General features: G+C 43.9%; 2 protein-coding genes and 1 pseudogene across 3 annotated transcripts; 1 reads left to right on the top strand and 2 right to left on the bottom strand.

The window, feature by feature from the left end:
• Window positions 1–884: 884 nt before the first annotated feature.
• On the bottom strand, window positions 885–1,454 carry LOC308298180 (dnaJ homolog subfamily C member 5-like; the record flags this gene model as incomplete). Its single annotated transcript, XM_080741735.1, has 1 exon — window positions 885–1,454. One exon carries the CDS (start codon window positions 1,452–1,454, stop codon window positions 885–887), a length of 570 nt encoding a protein of 189 aa, XP_080597861.1.
• Window positions 1,455–3,517: 2,063 nt separating this feature from the next.
• Window positions 3,518–4,414, bottom strand: LOC308298179 (alpha/beta hydrolase domain-containing protein 17C-like; the record flags this gene model as incomplete). The annotated part of the gene is made up of 1 exon (XM_080741734.1): window positions 3,518–4,414. Exon 1 carries the CDS (start codon window positions 4,400–4,402, stop codon window positions 3,518–3,520), a length of 885 nt encoding a protein of 294 aa, XP_080597860.1. The 5' UTR covers window positions 4,403–4,414.
• An 8,625-nt stretch (window positions 4,415–13,039) lies between these two features.
• Window positions 13,040–20,229, top strand: LOC308298178 (zona pellucida-like domain-containing protein 1; annotated as a pseudogene). Its single transcript has 3 exons — window positions 13,040–13,111; window positions 19,041–19,278; window positions 19,382–20,229. The product of its transcript is annotated as a zona pellucida-like domain-containing protein 1 (transcript).
• The last annotated feature ends 340 nt before the right edge of the window (window positions 20,230–20,569 follow it).

Here is a 20,569-nt window from a genome sequence, read left to right as displayed (position 1 = left end):
TGCGTAATTTGTTTTAATCGCGTTCATTTTCTGTAATTAATTAATCGCAATTAATCAGTTAAAGTCCCAGCCCTATTTATAATACATGCCATTGAATTTTCTTCAAAATACACCTTTTGCTTCACCTCCGACATTTTGTCCAAATCTCACAAAAAAATGGTACACATGATCTCTGGCCCCGTGCGATAAACATACTGTATCATAGTGAAATGTTGATAGTCCACACCGTTTTTCCGTAATCGGCTTCCAATGTTGGGAGGAGCCTATTTGACCAAATTTGTCATGGCGTTAAGGGACAAATGACGAGCGCTCTTCAAGCAGGAAGAGAGTTAAGCCCTATCTGGGAATGCCCATATAGGGACATAATGTGTCAGTCTGATAACCAGTGCGGTTGCCGTGACACGAGTCACACTTGCAAATGAATTCCGTCCTTATCAATTGTATGCCCTTATATGGAGATCCCTGATGTCTTCAATATTAAGCCCATATCTGGGAATGCCCATATATGGACATATTGTGTCAGTCTCATGTGGTCTATGATGTCAAACATCTACAGTATGATGTCAGACGTCAGTCATCTCTATATTTGGTCTGTGCATTTTTTTTGGGGGGTCAAAGTTGATCCCATGCCAAACCGCCAGCACTCGCCCAGCAGTCTGCTGTCACACAGGCGGACTTGTGCACAAGCCCATGTGCGCAACCTCTCCCTTTAGGGCGAGGTCACTTCTCGCCCGTAGGGCATCTTACAGGTTAACCCATTTAGGCCTATTTCTATAGTTTACATTAAGAGTATGTGCCTGTCGTCATGCACAATGCCACCAGGGGTCACTAAGTGTTGCGTATTAAATAATTGTCTGTCTCCCTCTACCACGCAAGCAGGCTCTTCAGCTATTGTTTTCTTCCGTTGCAAGGTGGGAGGCTGCAGTGCCAGAGCTAGAAGGCCCTGAATTGCCATTGGCTGTAGAGTTCTCACCTCCATCCTGTTCTCTGACCTGGGCCTCTAGGTCATCGACATCCATATACACATAGTCAGTCTCATCTTCTGGAGACTTGCACCTCCCACAGCAGAAACAGCAGCAACAGAAACAGCAGCAGCAGGTGAAAATACTCCAGCAAACCACGAGTGTCTTGAACCAACGCTTAGACATGAGGAAGTAGTATTTCACGCTCTCCTCCCCAAACTGCTCAGCCACGTAGAGGCCCATAGAGCCATACTCGTCATAGATCCTCCGTTTCTCCTCATCGCCGAGGATGCTGCTGGCGTTGTTGATCTCCTTGAACTTCTCAGCAGCTTCTGGATTGTCTGGGTTCTTATCAGGATGATGCCTCAACGCCAGTTTCCTATATGCCTTTCTGATCTCTTCATTGGATGCTCCCTTCTCCAAGCCCAAGATCGTGTATAAACTGTCCCCTGCTGTGGACATTTTGCGCTGAGGTCTGTTTTGGTCGGCCATGGTTTATTGTTGCTTGTTGATTGTTTGTGAGCGGAAAAGCTAGGGTCGGCGTGCTCTGTGATGGTCCAGGTGAAGTTAACACATGCTATGCTTCTTAAACAAAATGTTGAAGGTCTGGGTTTTGTCTCTGTGGTAGAATAGTCCTAAACTTGTCTGCAGAGTGACTTCACGTTCTCACACACTATGCAGGACGTTTCAAATTGGCGAAAAAAAAGTCGAGACGTTTCAGTTCTGTTCTCCTCCAAGCTCTTGAATAATGTCTGTCGTTGTGCTCCTCCAAGCTCGCTGCTCCCAAGTTGTCCAAGTCTGTGCCTCCGCTTGACCTTCTTACTTTATACTGTGCTTATGTCACAATGACTCAGCCATTGCCATATATAGATTCTCCACTGCAGCCACGCCCAAATATGGCGTGTGTCGTCCAACCTAACAGTGTCAGCATGACGTCAGACTCAAACAAGTCAGTCGGTTTATTGCATGGAGCGCTTGAAGGCGACGTCTTCAAATGAATTTACTCTGGGAGCAGTTTAAAAAGAAAGTGTATTCAGGCACCAAAAATGTCGGCTCCGTGTGGAGCTGAGAAGACAGAACAGTCAGTAAAGCTGGTTGCACACTGCAATGCGTGTTTTCGTTGCGTTTTGGAAATCCGAAATCCGGAGGCCAGGGAGAGAGAGAGGAAAGAGAGAGAGAGCAAGGGAGTCAGTAGCAACAGTTGTGAAAATCGGAAAAAATCAACCCTGGTCCGAAAATGAATATGAAACGGGCGGCAGTGTGCAAACCTGATTGACATAAGGTGAGGTTGATTTTTTTACTTTCGTGTTCCGAAATTCACTCCGATATTCGGCCCGAAAAACTTAGCAGTGTGCAAAGACCTTAAGCGTGGCCTAATGAGTGGGAATGCTTCACACTGTCACTGAGAGAGAGAGCAAGAGAGGATAGACAGACATGGAAAAAAGGAGAAACAAGATAGGCTAGAAGGAGCAGGGGTGGAGGAGCTGAATCCAGTTTCAGGGAGCATGAAGTGCAAAAAACACTGGCAGGGCCCTGGCTCCTCCCCCAAACTGGGGACCCCCATGTGGTCCGTGGGGCTGCTTCTCGAACCCCAGCCTGGCCTGACCCTGGGCTACATCTCAATGACCAATGGCAACAAAATAACCTCCACTCCTTTCTTGGTCTCCCTTATACCCCTACATCAGGGGTGTCCAAACTTTTTTTAAAGGGGGCCACAAGGGCCAACTATCTCCTGACATAATATAATGTAGCCTACTTTTGGTGGGACCATAACAAAGTCACAAACATATCGCATTAAAATGATTTTATTTAACAGGTGTCTGCTCTGAACAAAACACAAATAACTCCTATTTCACATTACCAAATTGACCCCTTCAGAATGAGACAACAGGGAACAAGGAATTCTGACAAATTACACTCTGGGAAAATGTTCTTGTTTGACAGTGCTGGCGGGCCGTTTATATAATACAATTTGGGAATGAACCCGAGGGCCATACAAAATTTGTCCTTGGGCCGCATTTGGCCCCCGGGCTGCACTTTGGACACCCCTGCCCTACATGTACCAGATCCGCGGTCAGGAGGAGTGGCGTGGTAGTGTGATCAGGCCCTCCAGGTGATGGGGTGGTGGCAGGGTGTTAACAGAAGGAAGGGGTGGGGGGTTGTTTCGTGAGCATATTGAGATGCAGCCCCCCCATGTTAGGGAGGTCAGTGGCGTGTGGAGTTTGCATGTTCTCCCCGTATCTCCTCACAAAAACATGCAGTAATCCTGGTCTCAATAATGCTTCCCCCTGGCCAGCAGGGGCGCCTGATGGAGGGGAAAGGAACTGGTTGGAATAACGTGTTCCTTCCACGCGCTACGTCCAAACCAGGGAAATCCCCACTGTCAGATGAAAAGAAGCAACTTGGACTCCTCATGCATAGAAGGAAGCATGGGGTCAGTCTGTTGTCTCCCCAGGAGCGGCAGAGGGAGAGCAGAGCCCATGATTACATAGGCAATTGCCACTGAGTGAAAATGGGTTACAAAATCGTGGGATAAAAATTATAAAAAAGGGAGGTCAGTGGCAGACCTCCGCCCCTGAGGAGGTGGGCAGCTCAAAGGAGATGAACTGCTCGAGTCTCTCCAGGTACTGGGCGTACAGCTCGATGTCGTTGTGGCCAGCTCCCTCCACCCAGAGGGGCTCCACGGCACGCGGGCAGCGCTCGTACATGGCCAGGCCATGGGAGAAGTCGATCACCTCGTCCTCCGTGCCGTGGATCACCAGCACCGGGGACGCCACCTTGGACACCTTGTCGATGCTGGGGAAGGCGTCAAAGCAGCAGGTCTCGCGTGTTTCGGGGAAGACCACCCGCAGCCCCGACGTGAGGGGCGAGTGCAAGATGACGGCGGCACACTCGTAGCGCGCTGCCAGGTCCACCGTTGGCACCGTACCTATACTCTGACCGTACAGGATGATGTCCTCTTGCGCCGCTCCGTACTTGTTCCTCAGCACCCGCCACGCCGCCTCGATGTCCGCGTACAGGTTCTTCTCGGACGGCTTCCCGCTGCTCACCCCGTAGCCGGAGTAGTCGTAGGAGAACACGTTGCAGTTGAGCCTGGTCCCGAGGCCTACGTAGAAGCCGCATATCTGGCCCAGGTCCACGGCATTGCCGTGGGAGAACAGCAGCGTGTAGCGGCCGTTCGGCGCGCAGCGCGCGAACACGCAGCCGACGCGGTTGCCCCGGCTGCTCCTCGTGCTGAACACCTCGACAGCGTCCAGCTCCCGCTGCGAGTGCTGCCAGTCAGCCCGCTTCGTCAGATGCAGCGAGGTGGCGCCGCTGGCGTCCGTGTGCACTTGGTAGGAGGGCTCCGGGGGGTTGAAGGCCAGCTTGGCCGCGATGCGGCCGGGGCAGGGCGGGCAGCAGAACAGCCAGCACAGCTCGCCCAGAGAGAAACCGTTCATCCTGGGACCTTGTTCTGGTATTTTATTTGGGCTTGACCCGATATTTAACAAAGGCCAACAAATAACTGCGCTGTGCTGCTCCAAGCTCGCTTCTCCCAAGTTGTCCAAGTATGTGCCTCCGCTTGACCTTCTTACTTTATACTGTGCTTATGTCACAATGACTCAGCCATTTCCATAGATTCTCCACCGCAGCCATGCCCAAATATGGCGTGTCGTCCAACCTAAAAGTGTCAGCATGACGTCAGACACAAACAAGTCAGTCTGTTTATTGCATGGAGCGCTTGAAGGCGACGTCTTCAAATGAATTTACTCTGGGAGCAGTTTAAAAAAGAAATATGCATATTCAGGCACCAAAAATGCCGGCTCTGTGTGGCTAAACGAGTAAAACCTTTGCGGATTGACCTAAAATCGTTTTCGTATGGACGGAACCTTAGATTTAAAGTCTTAAAAAAAATAGCACTCCTCAGTTTGCATAGTACCAAACACGACACACGTGCATATCTCCTTATGGGCCGTTTGTTATCTCCAAAGCTGGAGTTCCGTGATCATATGTGACTAGGTCTGGTACTTTGTTCCTTATGTCTGCATGGTCATTTTTCTTTTTTGTACAGATTATCCAAGTACAGAATCTAAGCTTTCATATGATGTATCATTTGTTGAAATTGGAGCTTATTTGAAGAAGTTATGGACATTTTAAACTTGTTGCACCATAAAGCCCAAAGTGCTTAAAAATCCATTTCAATGCAAGGAACATTTAGTCACCTCTGGGTAGCCAGAAGTGGGTGTGACAATGGGAGGGACAATAGGTACTTACCTACACCCCTAAATCACTCCCCCCAAGTCAAACCACCCCCACAGTGGTATAGCTGTCAACTTCAAATGTTGTACTTTTATTCCACCACAATTATTTAAAACTACTAGTTATTTAGTAGATTTAGATTATTATTGCAAAACATATACATTACCCACTTAGCAGATCTACAAGCTCACAATGTGTCACCCAAATGGACACATTAGCCCACAGACCCCCATTTGAAAAGTTACGCCAGGGACCCCCATTAGAGATTAATTTCCAAGACCCATTCCATTTGTACCCATACCCAGAAGGGTCTATTTGGTTCCTATCATTTAGATGGCACACATCATGTGTTGGTCTACTTGTAATCTTAATGTCAAGGACCCCCAAATGGACACATTAGCCCGTGGACCCCCACTTGAAAAGATACGCCAGGGACCCCCATTATAATATGCAAGGCTCTACCATTGATTCTCAACCATTTACATTTCAAGGACCCCCAGTTTGTACCCATACCCATAAGGGTCCATTGTGTTCCTAACATTTAGCTGGGGACCCCCTAGAACTCCCTCAAGCACTTAGAGAACCAGGCTCTAAGCTGTGTAGTCCCAGCTTTGCAATAAAAAACGGATGCCCCCGCGATTTATTACCTTTATAGTTGTCGGCACGTTCTGAACTTCTGACGGTAGGCTACAGGGAAAAGGTGTTGTGTAATATCTAATCCTTAATATAAAATCCAATCTTTGTTTCTCCACTGGCATTATATCCATCACGTTGATTTGTTTACAGTCGGTGGTCACACAGTTGTGAGCGTCACAAAGTTCTATGGGGCACCAGTTTTCGTCAGTCCACGTTGCTCTAAGGGAAATGCACGTGCGCAACACCGTAACTCGTGACCTATCGAAATTGGTCGGCTAACTGTGCGGCTAACGTTAGCGGTATCTCGCAGCTCGGCCACTCGTCTGTAGTAAAACATAAAGGCCCCCGTTCTCGAACGCTTCTTGCCTTTTGTGAACATTATCCAAAAAAGTAAAGGTCCTATGCCGGTCTCTCATCTGTTTACTTCATAAGCGTGGAAGAAAATCGAAGCAGCTTGTTGAAATAAAGTTTATATCGCTCATTTTGTCAGCCGGTCCTTTGTTTTTTACATGCTACCTACCCTGGTCACGTGGTATAGACACAACGAATACTAGTGGGGAAAATAATGCACGGGCTGACAAAATGAGCGATATAAACTCTTTATTTCAACACGCTGATTGGATTTTCTTCCACGCTTGAAAGGTAAACAGTTGAGAGAAGTGTATAGGACCTTTACTTTTTGGACAGAATGTTCACAAAGGGTAAGAAGCGTTCGTGAGCGGCGGGGTTTTATTTTTTTTACCACAGAAGAGAGGCTGAGATGTGAGATACGGTGTCCATTACGAGAAGATCTGTGTTTTTCCCGCAGGACAGACAAGGCAGCTTTTCTTTTCTTTTTCTTCCTCTTTTGGTTGTAGGCTACTGTGTTAAGCAGAAGCCTACTATGATTTGTAATGTAAACGCTGAGTAAGTGAGTTCAGAGTCTCTCAGCAGTTTATTTATTTAATGCTTAAAGCCACCGAAACAATTAATAAACCGTGAGGAGGAGGAGAAGACGCTTGACGCACCAATGAGCCCTTACGAGGCAGGAACGGCTGCGCACCCTTTCGGCTATAGATAAAAAAAATACATCCTTCCAGAATACTGTCTTCAGCAAACCGTTAACATTAGCGAGATGAAGTTAGTTACAGCATAGACTGTTTACAAGCAGAGATAGCACGCTGTATGGGCGTGCTGAAATACGAGACAATGCATTCCTTAGACCAATCGCGCTCCCGTGAAATCGCTATGCAAATCTAAAGAGCTGACTTCTCCGCCTCCAGAAACAGTCTGTAATCTCTCACAAAGTAAGGCAACTTTACTACACCAGTGTTAACATTTGGCAACCTTAACAAAGATATCTTATGGAATGAAAACCCTCTAATATATTCAAACTGTGTTTATATAAAAAAAAACGAAAAACAAAGACAAAACTAAATCACTCATGTTTTCGCGTTTTCTGACTTTTAAAATCGCCGACATTTGGCCGGTTTTACCAGCCCCGGACACATATATGGACACTCATACGTACGCTCCTACAGACATACACACAAAGCCAGACATAGGAGCGGTTAGCACCGCTCAAAACCATTACCTTAAAAGCCCCACTACTGTAAACGCATTGTAATTTTTGTCATTTGAATGCAGAGGCGTCAATAGGGTATGGCAAGGTATGGCAGCTGCCCTACCCTGGCTACGGGGAAAAAATATAAAATGTACTTCTTAACTCATCTAGTGCCACCCTTTCACCACTAGAGGGTGCCCAGTGGCCAGAGAAAATCCCATAGAGATATGCTGGTATATGCAGAAGCCCTGCAGCCATGACTTGCCTGAACACTTTCCTTTGTGCATGTACAGGAAGAGGATGAAGTTAGCTTGAAGTTAGCTATTGGCTACCAAGCATTTTAGAAGCCTTATTTTCGTCAACTTAGCCATGATTAAACCTTGCACACCTCATGCATGGGAAAAAAACAGAGAAGAATGAGCTCTAAAAAAACTGGGGACCCCCAGTTTGTGGATTTGGGCAGTTGTGCAGTTTGTTCACAGCTTTCAAACAAAAAAATCCGATTGGAAATCCGTTCAGGCATTCTTGAGATAATGGCCATTATGTTTTACATGTTATGTAAACAAACATGGCTGCCCTGTATGTTAGATGGGGTTGTATGGGGGTGGAACATGCAAAATCGCGATTGAAATCATGTTCACTAGATTTGATGGGGTCCAAAAAAAAATTTTCAAAAAAATGTTTTTCAAAACATTTTTTTTTTTTTTTTTTTTTTTTTTAATATCCCGAACATGTTCGGGATAGGCACTCTGGTATGCGATAATATATCCCGAACTAATTCGGGATAGGCACTCAATGAGTTAAAATAAATTCATCATGCCTGTGGCTAAGGTATGGCAACATGACTGGTGTCTTGCACGCGCGCGACACCAGTCATGTTGCCATACCTTAGCTTTTGCTGAACTGACGCCACTGTTTGAATGCAGTTGCAGGAACGCCTGGAGGGCCAGCAGAGGTGGTCAGAGTTCACTCTGAGCTGGAGGACTGCTCAGGATGGACTGGTCTTCACACGCAGAGACACAGAGCAGAGACTCCCAACATGTGGGCCCAGGCCCACTGATAACATAACATTAATATAAGAATGAAAACACAGTGGATAATGTGACATTAACATAAGAATGAAAACACAGCAGATAATGTGACGTTAATATAAGAATAAAATAAAAAAAATTCATGGTATTTTGGGTATTTTCTTCCTTGAAGGACAACTTTCGTTTTTTCCAACAAGGGTTCATATTTTAGATTGTAATTAAAGAATATAAAAGATGAGTGTTAGAATTATTTCATTTACTTCTTTCTTCTTTATTTTTTTAGAGATTCTTATTTTATTGGTTGGGGACATGCGTACAAGTGTCTAAATATGTAATTTTACACAGAATAAGCCCATTCCCGAGATACAACGCAACCTTTCATGGTTGAATGTGACTTATGGGGGCTAGAAGTGTTACTGTAAATAGCAATACAGAAACTGCTGGCGTATTGTGTCTAAAAAGACATATTTAGCCACTTGTACGCATGCCCCCATGTGTACGCATGCCCCATGTTTTAGCACGGTAAACGTGATAAAACAATAGAATGAAGCAATTTGAAAACATTTTAACACTCACTTTTTCTTGTATCTAATTATAATCTAAAATATGAACCCTTGTTGTAAAAAAACAAAGTTGTCCTTTAACCAAGTTTTCATTGTAATACCGATAAAGGAACTTTGAAGTACAGTATACCAGTAAGACGCCTAAGGGCGACAAGGGCGAGGTTGTGCCATGTCTTGGCCATCTGGCCAGTGATGTATATCGGACCAGTTACCCATATATGGAGACCCCTGGTACCCATATATGGAGATCCATATACTGTATTTGGAGATATGCTGTGAGACCCCAAACATGCTTACTCAGTTATTCGTTATGTGAAAGTCCTACATCTGACATTATACATACAATCCCTTTTATGTCCATATCTGGAGATCCCTGTCAGTAGAACCTGCCACACAGATGTTGGGTTAAAAACATTTTAATATCTATTATATTTAAAACACCAACTTCAGTGTTACAAGTGACAAGGTTATTTTGTTTTGATCTGATAACTAATGCATGTGACGAGAATCTGCACACTACAGGGACAGAGAGATTGACCAGCGAAATGTCAAAGTGTCTAGGACACTGGATAATGAGAAGCCAAAACATTCTACATCCTTTCTGAGTTCACGAGACTCAGTCACAACACCATCTCATGATCCATTGTTATGTTTAACTGTCCAATGAATGCTTGACAAGTCTATTTTCCCTGTACCTACTGAAGTATATTTGTGAACTGATGTGACGTTGTAGGAAGATTCAGATTGAGAAAGAAAAGAGACACATGTTTATTGTACTGTACTGGACATCTATTTTGTATGCTCATTGATTTAATATACAGTAAGAGAAAACCCGGACTTACACTGTGTGGTCTCATTTATTGTGTGGGAGTGAATTCAATCATTTTGGGGGAAACTGTCTATATGGAATATAATAATCCATTCCATCAATTGGCCCATTCGATTGCCGGATTAGCTCCGAGGAGATATTGGGGACTTTGTTGGACTCATTTTGTCTCTTCCGCTGCTAGAACCAGTTGCGGATTTCTACTGAGTTGACGTTTATGGATTCGATAAACTGCTGGACAGTTTGTTTTGGAGTCTTCGTTCATCTCTGCTAGAGAAACAACCAGCCGAGGATATTATCAGACATTTCCCCTAACTCCCACGGATTATCACTGAAAGGATTCTCTCCCACTCGTTTTTCCTCCTGCGCGCGGAGAAATTACCATGGGACTTGAGAAGTGTGTATAAAGCACACAGTGTAAGTTTTGATTTTATTCATGCCTTTTTGGACTGTAAATCACAGATGTGTCAAGTACTTAAAGATTTGTACCGGCTAAGTTAGAGAATTGCTACCTCTAGCCCAAGCTGCGTTTTGATTGTTTAATGTTTAATGTTTTTTTTTGTCTATTGTTTTGTTGCTTTTTGTTGCACGTTTGAGTAACAGAATAGGGACTGCGGTTTCCTGTTCTGAGGACATAGCAGACTGTTGGTCACAGATTCATGCTTGTCCATATTATTAGTTGGTGTTATTTAGCACGAGACTCCAGTTTAGTGTTGCCAGGACGAAAGTTATTTCTGTCCTGAAGGAAATCTTTACACGATTTTGTTTAGTGTACCCAGAACAAAAGCAATTGTTCTGAAGGGAGAATCTCTTGGCCAGTGCATAACCCAATACGGCTGTTTCAAGCCACTTAATCACATAAGAAATAGCGTGGTTATTTTAATTGGTAGATTTCCTTTATGTTCCAGAACAGAACGTTCTGACGGAAATCTTCATGCTTTACGCTTACATGTTGTGTCTTATCTGGTGTGTTTCGTCTTTTTTTTAGTCTTATTATTTTTTTTATTCCGTCTAATCCGCCAGCTGAGGTGACAAGCAAACTAGCTTCGATTTCATCCTCCTCCTAACCGACCAGCTTCAAAAATGGGAAATGCACAGGGAGACAGAAAACACCTGCCGAAATCTAAACAACCTCTTTACAAACTGAACAAAACCTTTGAGTTTGAAGCCTCTCTCCAAAGCTTGGAGAATGAATTGATAACAGCTTTAACGGCTAAGATAGACAATGAGGAAATGAAACAGGTTGTTTCTAGGTGCCCCACAATTGCACCCTTTTTGCCCATATGGAGAAAGGAATTCGGATATGATGACTCTCTCACGACTGAGGACTTGACGAGATTTTCTGGAGTACTGTATCAACATATCGATAAAATCTCACAACGGAAAAGTCTGAAGAAAGCCGAAAATGAGGTCGCCAGGCTTGGGATTCTCGCTCTGGCGCAGCTGCGCTGGGCGGCTGCAGAAAGAGAGGCAGCGAGGGAGAGAAAAGAAAAGGAGAGGCCTTCAGAATCGGACAGCCAGCCTCTGCCTTCCTCACACCGTGCCACACCAGAGGTGAAGGACAACAGTGAGGTCGGCCCGGCTGGACGAACACCATCACCACAACCTCCCCCACCTGTGGCTGTGACTCACGGGCCTCCACGCCAGGGGGGTATCAATGCACGACATCACATTGACATGCAAACCTCATTACCTACACTTCTATCTGATAGGAAGGGGGTAGAGAGAGGGGGGAGGCAACATGAAGGAGAAAGATGTGACAATGATTTAAATAACTCAGTTGTTTTTTCTCCTCCTTGTAATCAGGTCGAGCTGGGAGATCCCGCTGACCACACGAATCCGCCCCTCCCCGGCGTTCCACGCAAACCACCAAAACCAACACCCACTAAGAATGGCCATACACCCACTAAGGAAAAAGTGTACACAGGTGAGCGTCGGGAACAGGTTCACACACCCACACCTAGTCAAATTAACGATTCTCTTTTGGCCCCGATGACTACGTACCCAGAGGATGGCAAAATTACATTTGTGTACCGTAATTGGTACCCAGTGGATGCTCGAGACACGGCTGAACGTTTACCCGATATCCACAGCAACCCTGATGAGTGGGAAAAATCTGTAAAGGCAGAAATTGTGGAGCTAAGACTAGACACCCGGGAAGTTAAAAAACTAATTACTATGTGTTGCACACCTAAAACTTTTCCTTATCAGATTTCTGCTACAGGCAGACGGTCTTGGCTACAGGCAGACGGTCACCCATACCAGTGTATGCGGCCCGTGCCGGCCCAAGGTAGTAACCCTGCAGGTGAGGTCAGGAACGCCCCACATGAAGCCGCAGTACAGGTTATGATTAATCAGGCTAAGGACCTTGTTAGGGGTAACGTGGACTTTTCCTTAATCACTAACATTAAGATGAGGCAGGGTGAGGACGTCTCTGATTTCGTCCATCACTTCACCACTCAGTTTGACCGCCACTCGGGTTTCACAAAAGGGCTGCCAGGATATGCTAGTGTGCTTAATCAGCTTTTGATTGACGCTTTACGCCCCCATTTGAGACAGGCGATCATTATGCATGACCCGCTATGGAGAGTGAGAACGACAGATAAGATCACAATACTAGCCAGGTATTACAACGACATCGTTCCAGAGCCCAAGCCACTAGTTAAGTTGCGAGCCGTAATGTCGGATGATGGACAAGTGACACTCCACCGAACACATAACCCGAGGAGGGGTCCCAGTGGTGATCAGCGGGATCCCCCAGCCGGGAATGGACCTGAAGGACTGAGTCAAGGTAACAACATCAACACAAACACTAACAGGGCCCAGAACAATACACACACAATCACCTGTTTCAGCTGTGGAAAGAAGTGGCAGGCCCAACAGCAGCAGAACCCTGCTACACAGGGTCCCGGTCCCCCAACTGAGTCAGGTCAGGTACAAGTACAATCATGACTAGATAAAGGCCCATTGGGCCACCCACGTATGCCACCCAGATAACTTGGCTATTGTTGATGATTATGATAATGACTACTCTTTCCCACCACCACCAGACTACTACGGACTGACACTTCAGAGGTGTGGCACCCCGTTGATCGGCTGATCACGGTGCCAACCCTAGTAGGTGTATTTCATGCCTAATTTAGTATTGTTGTCAGTTCTCCACTCATAGAGCCTGCAGTTGTTGGAGTCCAGGGCGGAGCAGAACCATGGCTGCCTTTCCCTGGCCCTTCTGACCCTTGATGGAACTCTATGGTGTGACACGCCCGCTGCAACCAGACCACATCGCTGCAGCCACAAAGTTTCTAAGGGCGGTAACCTTCATTCTAAAAGTATTAATTATTGACTACTCTCTTTGAATAGTATTAATTATTGTTAACAATAAAAAATAAAAAATAAAAAAATGGGCTGGTTTAGTATAGTTTTGGCGTTTAATTTGTCAGTTTACCTTCTTTGATTTATTTTGGGTAGTGTATGGCTGTCTGCGGGGACGACGGGCACACAGTGTTTGGCCCTAGTAGACAGCCCACTTTTGATTATTTTAGCCAGCCCATCTTAGGCCATGTTAGGATTATACAGTACAGTAGTTGGATTCATTATAAAAAAAAAAAAAAAAAAAAATGTTATTATTAAAGATTATTAATTAATTGTATGATTATTGATTATTAAAAAAAAAAAAAAAAAAAAAAATCATTTCATTTAAAAGTTCATTTATGCTTTAATGTTTTCACACACAATGGACATTGTGTGTTCAAGGGGGGAGTTTATCTGATTGCCTATTATCTGTTTGTCTGATTTTAACGTGATTTTACATTGATTTTGAATTTAACTTGATTTTCTATAACATTAATTGATTTTAACTACCTTATCAACTTTTCACTTTCTCTCCCACTCTTGTCTCTGCTTGCGTGTGCGTACGTGTGCGTATGTGTGGCTAGAAGACATGTGTAGCCTTCAAGGACAGATGGTCTGTGTGTGAGAGATTATTTAGACCTGCTCTCTTCCAGTTAATAACAACATTCCCTTGTTTAATGTTTGATGGGTCTAAAGTATTTTGTAAAGTATTTTGTTTAATTTCTGTTCTGGGAATCATTATGATGTTAAACATTTAAAAAAAACTCTATTACCCACAACCTACTACTTACAGTATGGATTGATTGTTTCCTGTCTTTTCTTTTCCTTTGTCTTACAGATAAGATATTTCGATGATAATTGAGAATGATTTGACAGACACCCTCATTGTCTGTCCAAAGGAGAAATGTCAAAAGGAAGTTGAAATTCTATATGGTATTTCGTGAGTATCAAAAGACATTACACACGTTTTTCCCGCTGTAAAGTGTTTTCTTACAGAAATTGACTCGGACAAAAGCAGCCAATAACTAACCTTAAGGGTAAAAAGGAAGGAACACTTGGCTTAAGGAGGTTCCGGTTTCCGACATCTCCACATGTCAAGGGACGAACACCTTACATAAGGTAATCGGGGATGGGCAGGAAATTATGGCCCCCACGGCTGGTTCTGCGTCAAACCTAGCCTCATAGACAGAGGAGTCTAGTTTACTAGGGTAGGCAAAACCAGAATGCTGTCTCCTTTAACCCAAATTCTTTTGTCTTGTTAAAGTAAACAAATGATGAAGAGTCAAGTTCGTCTTGTTTTGACTGTAAAGCCCTAAATTATAATTATGACTTGGGAACGTGTTGATGTGTTTTGACTCGCCTGATGACATGGGGAATTTTTCAACAAACCTTGGGACATTGAACCTTTGTAAAAAAATAATAATAATAATAATATATAATAATAATTAATAATTAAGAAAATACAGCTATATTTTTCTTTTAGCTCTACTTTTAAAAGTTATCAAAATATTTGTACCTATTGTGATTCAATAATTAGATGTTCTGATTTAAATACCTTTGGAAATATACAGTTCTTTGACTCTACTATCGAAAAGAGTTTAATTAAATATTTGGCTGATAGTGAACCATAAGTTCTCTGTCCCTTTGGCAGCATTTGTTTGGGGTTCTAGGGTCGACACTTTAACTCCTTCAGCTGTTGTTTTAGGGCGGAATTGTTGGGTTAAAAACATTTTAATATCTATTATATTTAAAACACCAACTTCAGTGTTACAAGTGACAAGGTTATTTTGTTTTGATCTGATAACTAATGCATGTGACGAGAATCTGCACACTACAGGGACAGAGAGATTGACCAGCGAAATGTCAAAGTGTCTAGGACACTGGATAATGAGAAGCCAAAACATTCTACATCCTTTCTGAGTTCACGAGACTCAGTCACAACACCATCTCATGATCCATTGTTATGTTTAACTGTCCAATGAATGCTTGACAAGTCTATTTTCCCTGTACCTACTGAAGTATATTTGTGAACTGATGTGACGTTGTAGGAAGATTCAGATTGAGAAAGAAAAGAGACACATGTTTATTGTACTGTACTGGACATCTATTTTGTATGCTCATTGATTTAATATACAGTAAGAGAAAACCCGGACTTACACTGTGTGGTCTCATTTATTGTGTGGGAGTGAATTCAATCATTTTGGGGGAAACTGTCTATATGGAATATAATAATCCATTCCATCAACAGATATGGGCTGTCTTCCTCCATATATGTCCTGTTAGATTTGGGCTTAATATTGATGACATCAGGGATCTCCATATATGGGCTGTTATTGTGGTATGTAGCCGATGTGGCCTCTATATATGGGCATTCCGATATGAAGTCCTGTTAGAGTTGGCTTCATATTGATGACATTAGGGATCTACATATTATGGGCATAAAAGGGGTTCTCTTGACAGGGCATCATCTGGGATAAAATCCCTTTTATGACCATATATGGGGATCCCTAACAGAATCACTTTTATGCCCATATATGGAGATCCCTGCGCTGAGTATCTGACATCACTGTGATGTCATCTGTTTATGCCCATATTTGGAGAGCCCTGCTCTGAGTATCTGACATCACTGTGATGTCCCCTGTGATTTCACAGTGATGTGTCAGGGGAACCACAGTGTCAGGCGTTACCCGTCCGGATGGACATCCGGACAGACATGGACAAGCTGTGACGGTTCAGATAGTAAACTGCGACTTACAGTCGCATTAACATTACATTTACATTAATTCCTTTTATACAAGCTAATACACAACTTATCGATAATTACAACTAGAAGCAGTGCTCTTCCGAGCAGAGGTCTCCGCCAGGTCAGGTAAGTTATTGTGGCCTCCTGATGCCGCTATAATAGGCCAATGTGAAAAGGGTGCCATGTCTTCTTCGGCCTTTCACGGCAATTGGACGCCGCATTCATGATTTGAGGCATTTCGTTCCAAAAATGTGTTTAGCAAAGGTCTACCTGCTGGTGGCGCTATAACAGGCCAATGTGAAAATGGTGGCATTTGTTCCTCGACCTAGTGGAAAGTGGAAGTTTCACCGCAACCGGACACTGCATTCATGATTTGCGGCTCCAGGGCAAGGCACCAACCTTATCAGTGCTCAGAGAGCAATTTGGGGTTCAGGGTCTTGCTCAAGGACACTTCAACTCAACCTCTGGGGGAGCTGGGATCGAACCTTCCAGTTGCCAAGTGGCAACTGAAAACTGAGCCACTGCTGCCCCTGTCATATGACATGTCATAGATATGCTGTATTATAAATGAATGCAATGCAATGCATTTCCACGCGGAGATAGTTCTAGTTTCTCCTCTCTATTGAATAGTGTTGAATGTCATTAGGCAGTGGTGGTAAAGTAAGTACATGTAATCAAGTACAATTCTGAGCTAATGTTACTTTACTGGATTATTTCCAAAATTCTAAAACTTTACTCCTACTCCACTACAGTACATCTCAGAGGCAAATATTGCCCTTTTATTCCACTATCATTATATGAAAACTTTAGTTACTATAGTTACTTTGTAGATTTTGATTATTATTACAAAACAAAACATACACTAACAACTTCAGCCCTATATACATTTTGTCCATTTGAAAATAGCTGATCTACACACTCTTGTAGATCCACATTTTATACATTTGAAAACTTGAAATGGGACATTCAGCATATAGAGTACTTTTTAATACAATACGTTTGTACTTTTACTCAAGACATACAGAAGACATACAGTTGATAGTAGACCACAACACAATAGAAAGAGTATACGAAAATACATTCCTGGGAGTGATATTAGACCATAAGCTCTGCTGGAAACCCCACATAGATTATGTTAAGTCTAAAATGGCAAAGAGCATCTCTGTCATTAGGAAAGCAAGCCCTATACTCAATCCAAGCTCATTACACACCTTGTATTGTGCAATGATTCTACCCTACCTGCACTATTGCTCAGAGGTATGGGGTAACACCTACACAACAACAATAAACCCATTAGTTACACTACAAAAACGAGCAATACGAGTAATAAACAATGTAGGATATCAGGATCACACACACACACACACACTGTTTCTACAATCACATCTATTGAAGTTCACCGATATGGTCATTTTCAAAACCCTACAAGTCATGTACAAAGCAAGATACAATCAACTACCAGCAAATGTACGAAACAAATTTCTAGACAAAGAAGGGGGGTACAACCTCAGGGGACCATTGGATTTCAAAAAACCTGTGATGCATACAAACCTGAAAACAATGTGTATTTCATCCTGCGGAGTCACCTTGTGGAAGGAGCTAGACGAAGAACTAAAATACTGTGAAAATCTAAACCAATTCAAGTTTAGATTAAAAAGATCTATTTTTGATAGATACAGAAGAGAAGAGCAATAAGTATATGTTTATGTATATGTGTATCTACTGTATGTAGTTTGTGTGAGTCTGGGTGTGTGTGTACGTGCGTGTGTGTAAGGATGTATGTCATGTGTTTTGTTGTGTGTGTGTGTGTGTGTGTGTGTGTGTGTGTGTGTGTGTGTGTGTGTGTGTGTGTGTGTGTGTGTGTGTGTGTGTGTGTGTGTGTGTGTGTGTGTGTGTGTGTGTGTGTGTGTGTGAGTGAGAGTTCGTGTGTGTGTATATTTATGTGTGAGTGTGTATGTGTGTATTATATAGTAGTATTGTATGTTTATACGTATAATTTTACAGTGAAATGTATGTGACTATGATACCCCAGGGGTGGGGCCCGACAAGCCTTGTGCTTCTCCCTAACCCCTTTCGGACACTTGGACATTGGACACAAAAAAGGGGGGTGAAAAAAAAAACTCAAAAAACTCAAAATGAAAAGAATTATGCTGTTCTATTTGAATACACTCTTATCATTTGTTGTCTATATGTACTATGTCCGAAATAAACCTAAACTGAACTGAAACTGAAGTATAAATGTTGAATTCCAGACTTTTACTGACTATTTCTACATTGCACGGTTTGCACTTTTACTTAAGTAAAACATTTGAGCATTTTTTTCCACCACTGTCGGTAATCAATGTCTGTGTCTGACCCAGAAGATCTCTACTGGAACTAAACCTTCAATTACTGTAGTTGGGTTGTAGTCCATGTACAGTAACCATGTTGTTTCTTGCCACGGGTACTGGCAATAGTTGTCTACTGGAAATTGTATGAATGTGTTTATTATTTATGTAATTTTTCTGTAGGTCTCTGTTACCCCCACCCCAGACATGTGGCACTCAGCTTATCCACACATTTAAGGACCACAGTGGAAATTAACTAAAGTTTGTTTGTGTTTAAACCTTGTTTTCACCGATATGTAAAATTTGTGTCAATAAAACTATGAATACTGGGTCATCCGGAACTACGAATACTGGGTCATCCGGAACTATGAATACTGGGTCATCCGGAAGAATTGTATAGGATCTTCAGGGAATTCATCATATGTAGGTTACTGTACTTCATGTTAAGTTAATTCATGCCGTCTTAGCCTGTCTGTGACCCAGGTCATAGATATCTATCCGTATTATGAAGAAAATCACTTCCTGTACAGACAGTCAGACAGACAGCCATTGACTCCGGCCTAACAATGGCTACTGTCTATGACGGTAGTCCCATATGACATGATGGACTGGACTATCTCCATATATAGTGTTCTCCACATCTCCATGTTTAGGCCCTATCGCTCACACCCTAGGTGGGGTTGGCGATAGGGCCTTTCTGTGTGGAGTTTGCATGTTCTCCCCGTGTCTCCTAGGGTTGATATCCTCACAAAAACATGAACAAACTCCCCACACAATGATAACAACTAGAATCGTCAGAGAAACGCTGTGGTTGGCCAGATAGCGAGGCGTCCAGAATACACCGACATCGATGTGACATGTGGCACCGACTCCATCAGTCTGGCAATCCAAGCCTGCCCTGTCGTCTACACTGGCTACAATGAGTTACTGTTGATTACGAACAATAACTCGGACCCAGCCTGTGGCGGAACCCTGGATACATCTGTATCTCCACCCGTGGTGCGTTTCTACTTCCCCTTGAACAAGACCCATGCCTGTGGCAGTGTCTTCAGGACCGGTCCACCAGGGATCCCCCATGGACTCCCACATCCACAAATGCACAAGAGGCAATTCCAAGATGATTCTTACATACGCATGCACCCTCACACACACACACACAGAAGACGGAAACGAATACACACACAAACACTTTCACACACACTACGACCAGACATCAACAGTCAACATCAGTGGCATTGTGCGATCCTCCGATCCCACCACAGGGACAATCCTACAATACAGAGCTGAAGTACTACTACCCCTTAGATTACCTGATCAACAACACCCAGATCGATGTGTCAGCCTCCTCTATCGCATTGAAGGACAAAAATGGCAGCTTTGTCAGCACCCTGCGCATGGAACTGTTCAGTGACTTGAACTACACAACACCCCTGGTGTTGCCGGAGAATGGAATCGAGCTGAGGAAGCAGATCTACGTGGAGGTGAAGGCCATTAACTTGACAGAACAGTACAACGTGCTCCTAGACCGGTGCTACGCATCGATCTCCCCGCTTTCTCGCAACTCCAGCTTCCTCGCAACTCCAGCTTCTTCAACCTGATAATGCCCTGCAACAATGACCCGCTCACCACCATGATCCAGAACGGCGTCGGCCAGAGTGCCAAGTTCTCCTTCCCGGCTTTCCGCTTCATGGAGCAGCAGGACGAGACCGTCTCCACCTACTACCTGCACTGCATCACCCGGCTGTGTGAGGCCAGCACCTGCGCCACCTTCATGCACTGCGACAACAGGAGAAGAAGAAGAAGCACGGACGAGACTGCCAGCTCGTCCCACCTTCACACCATCACCTCCATGGAGATTGTCACCCGAACAGAAAACGGCCATCCACTCTCAGCCCCACTGATGCAAACCCATGACAATGGGCTTGGTGCTGCTGTAGGTGTTTTAGCCTTCGTGTGCATCGTTGCCCTGTGCATCGCTGCAGTCTTTTACAAGAAGCTCAGGAACTAAAAGAAAACCTCCTTGAGCTGAAGGCGGGATAATGGGGCACCAGGCTATAGCATGGAACTTCAACAGGGGGTCCGTGACCCCAGGGACGGGCCTCCTCAGAGTTACTACAGGGGGTCCTCCAAATCTTTGACTGATAGAACGTTTTCTTTTTTTTTTTCTACTTTTCTATATTAACCACTTGAACCCTAGCATCCATATTCTGAGAACTTTAGCCTAAAATAGCAGATCTACAAGCTCAGAACGCCTCTCACTGTGAAGCGTTGTGAGCTTGTAGATCGGCTATTTTCGGCAAAGAGCTTTGGTGTAGAGGGGGAAAAGAGAAAACTAAGTACAGAGTGAA

This window comes from Nannobrachium achirus, assembly GCF_963921795.1.
Source record: "Nannobrachium achirus genome assembly, chromosome: 14".
In the NCBI taxonomy this organism is placed as follows: Eukaryota; Metazoa; Chordata; class Actinopteri; order Myctophiformes; family Myctophidae; genus Nannobrachium; species Nannobrachium achirus.
Note: the sequence above shows the minus strand (reverse complement) of the source record. Positions and strands in the feature narration are given on the sequence as shown.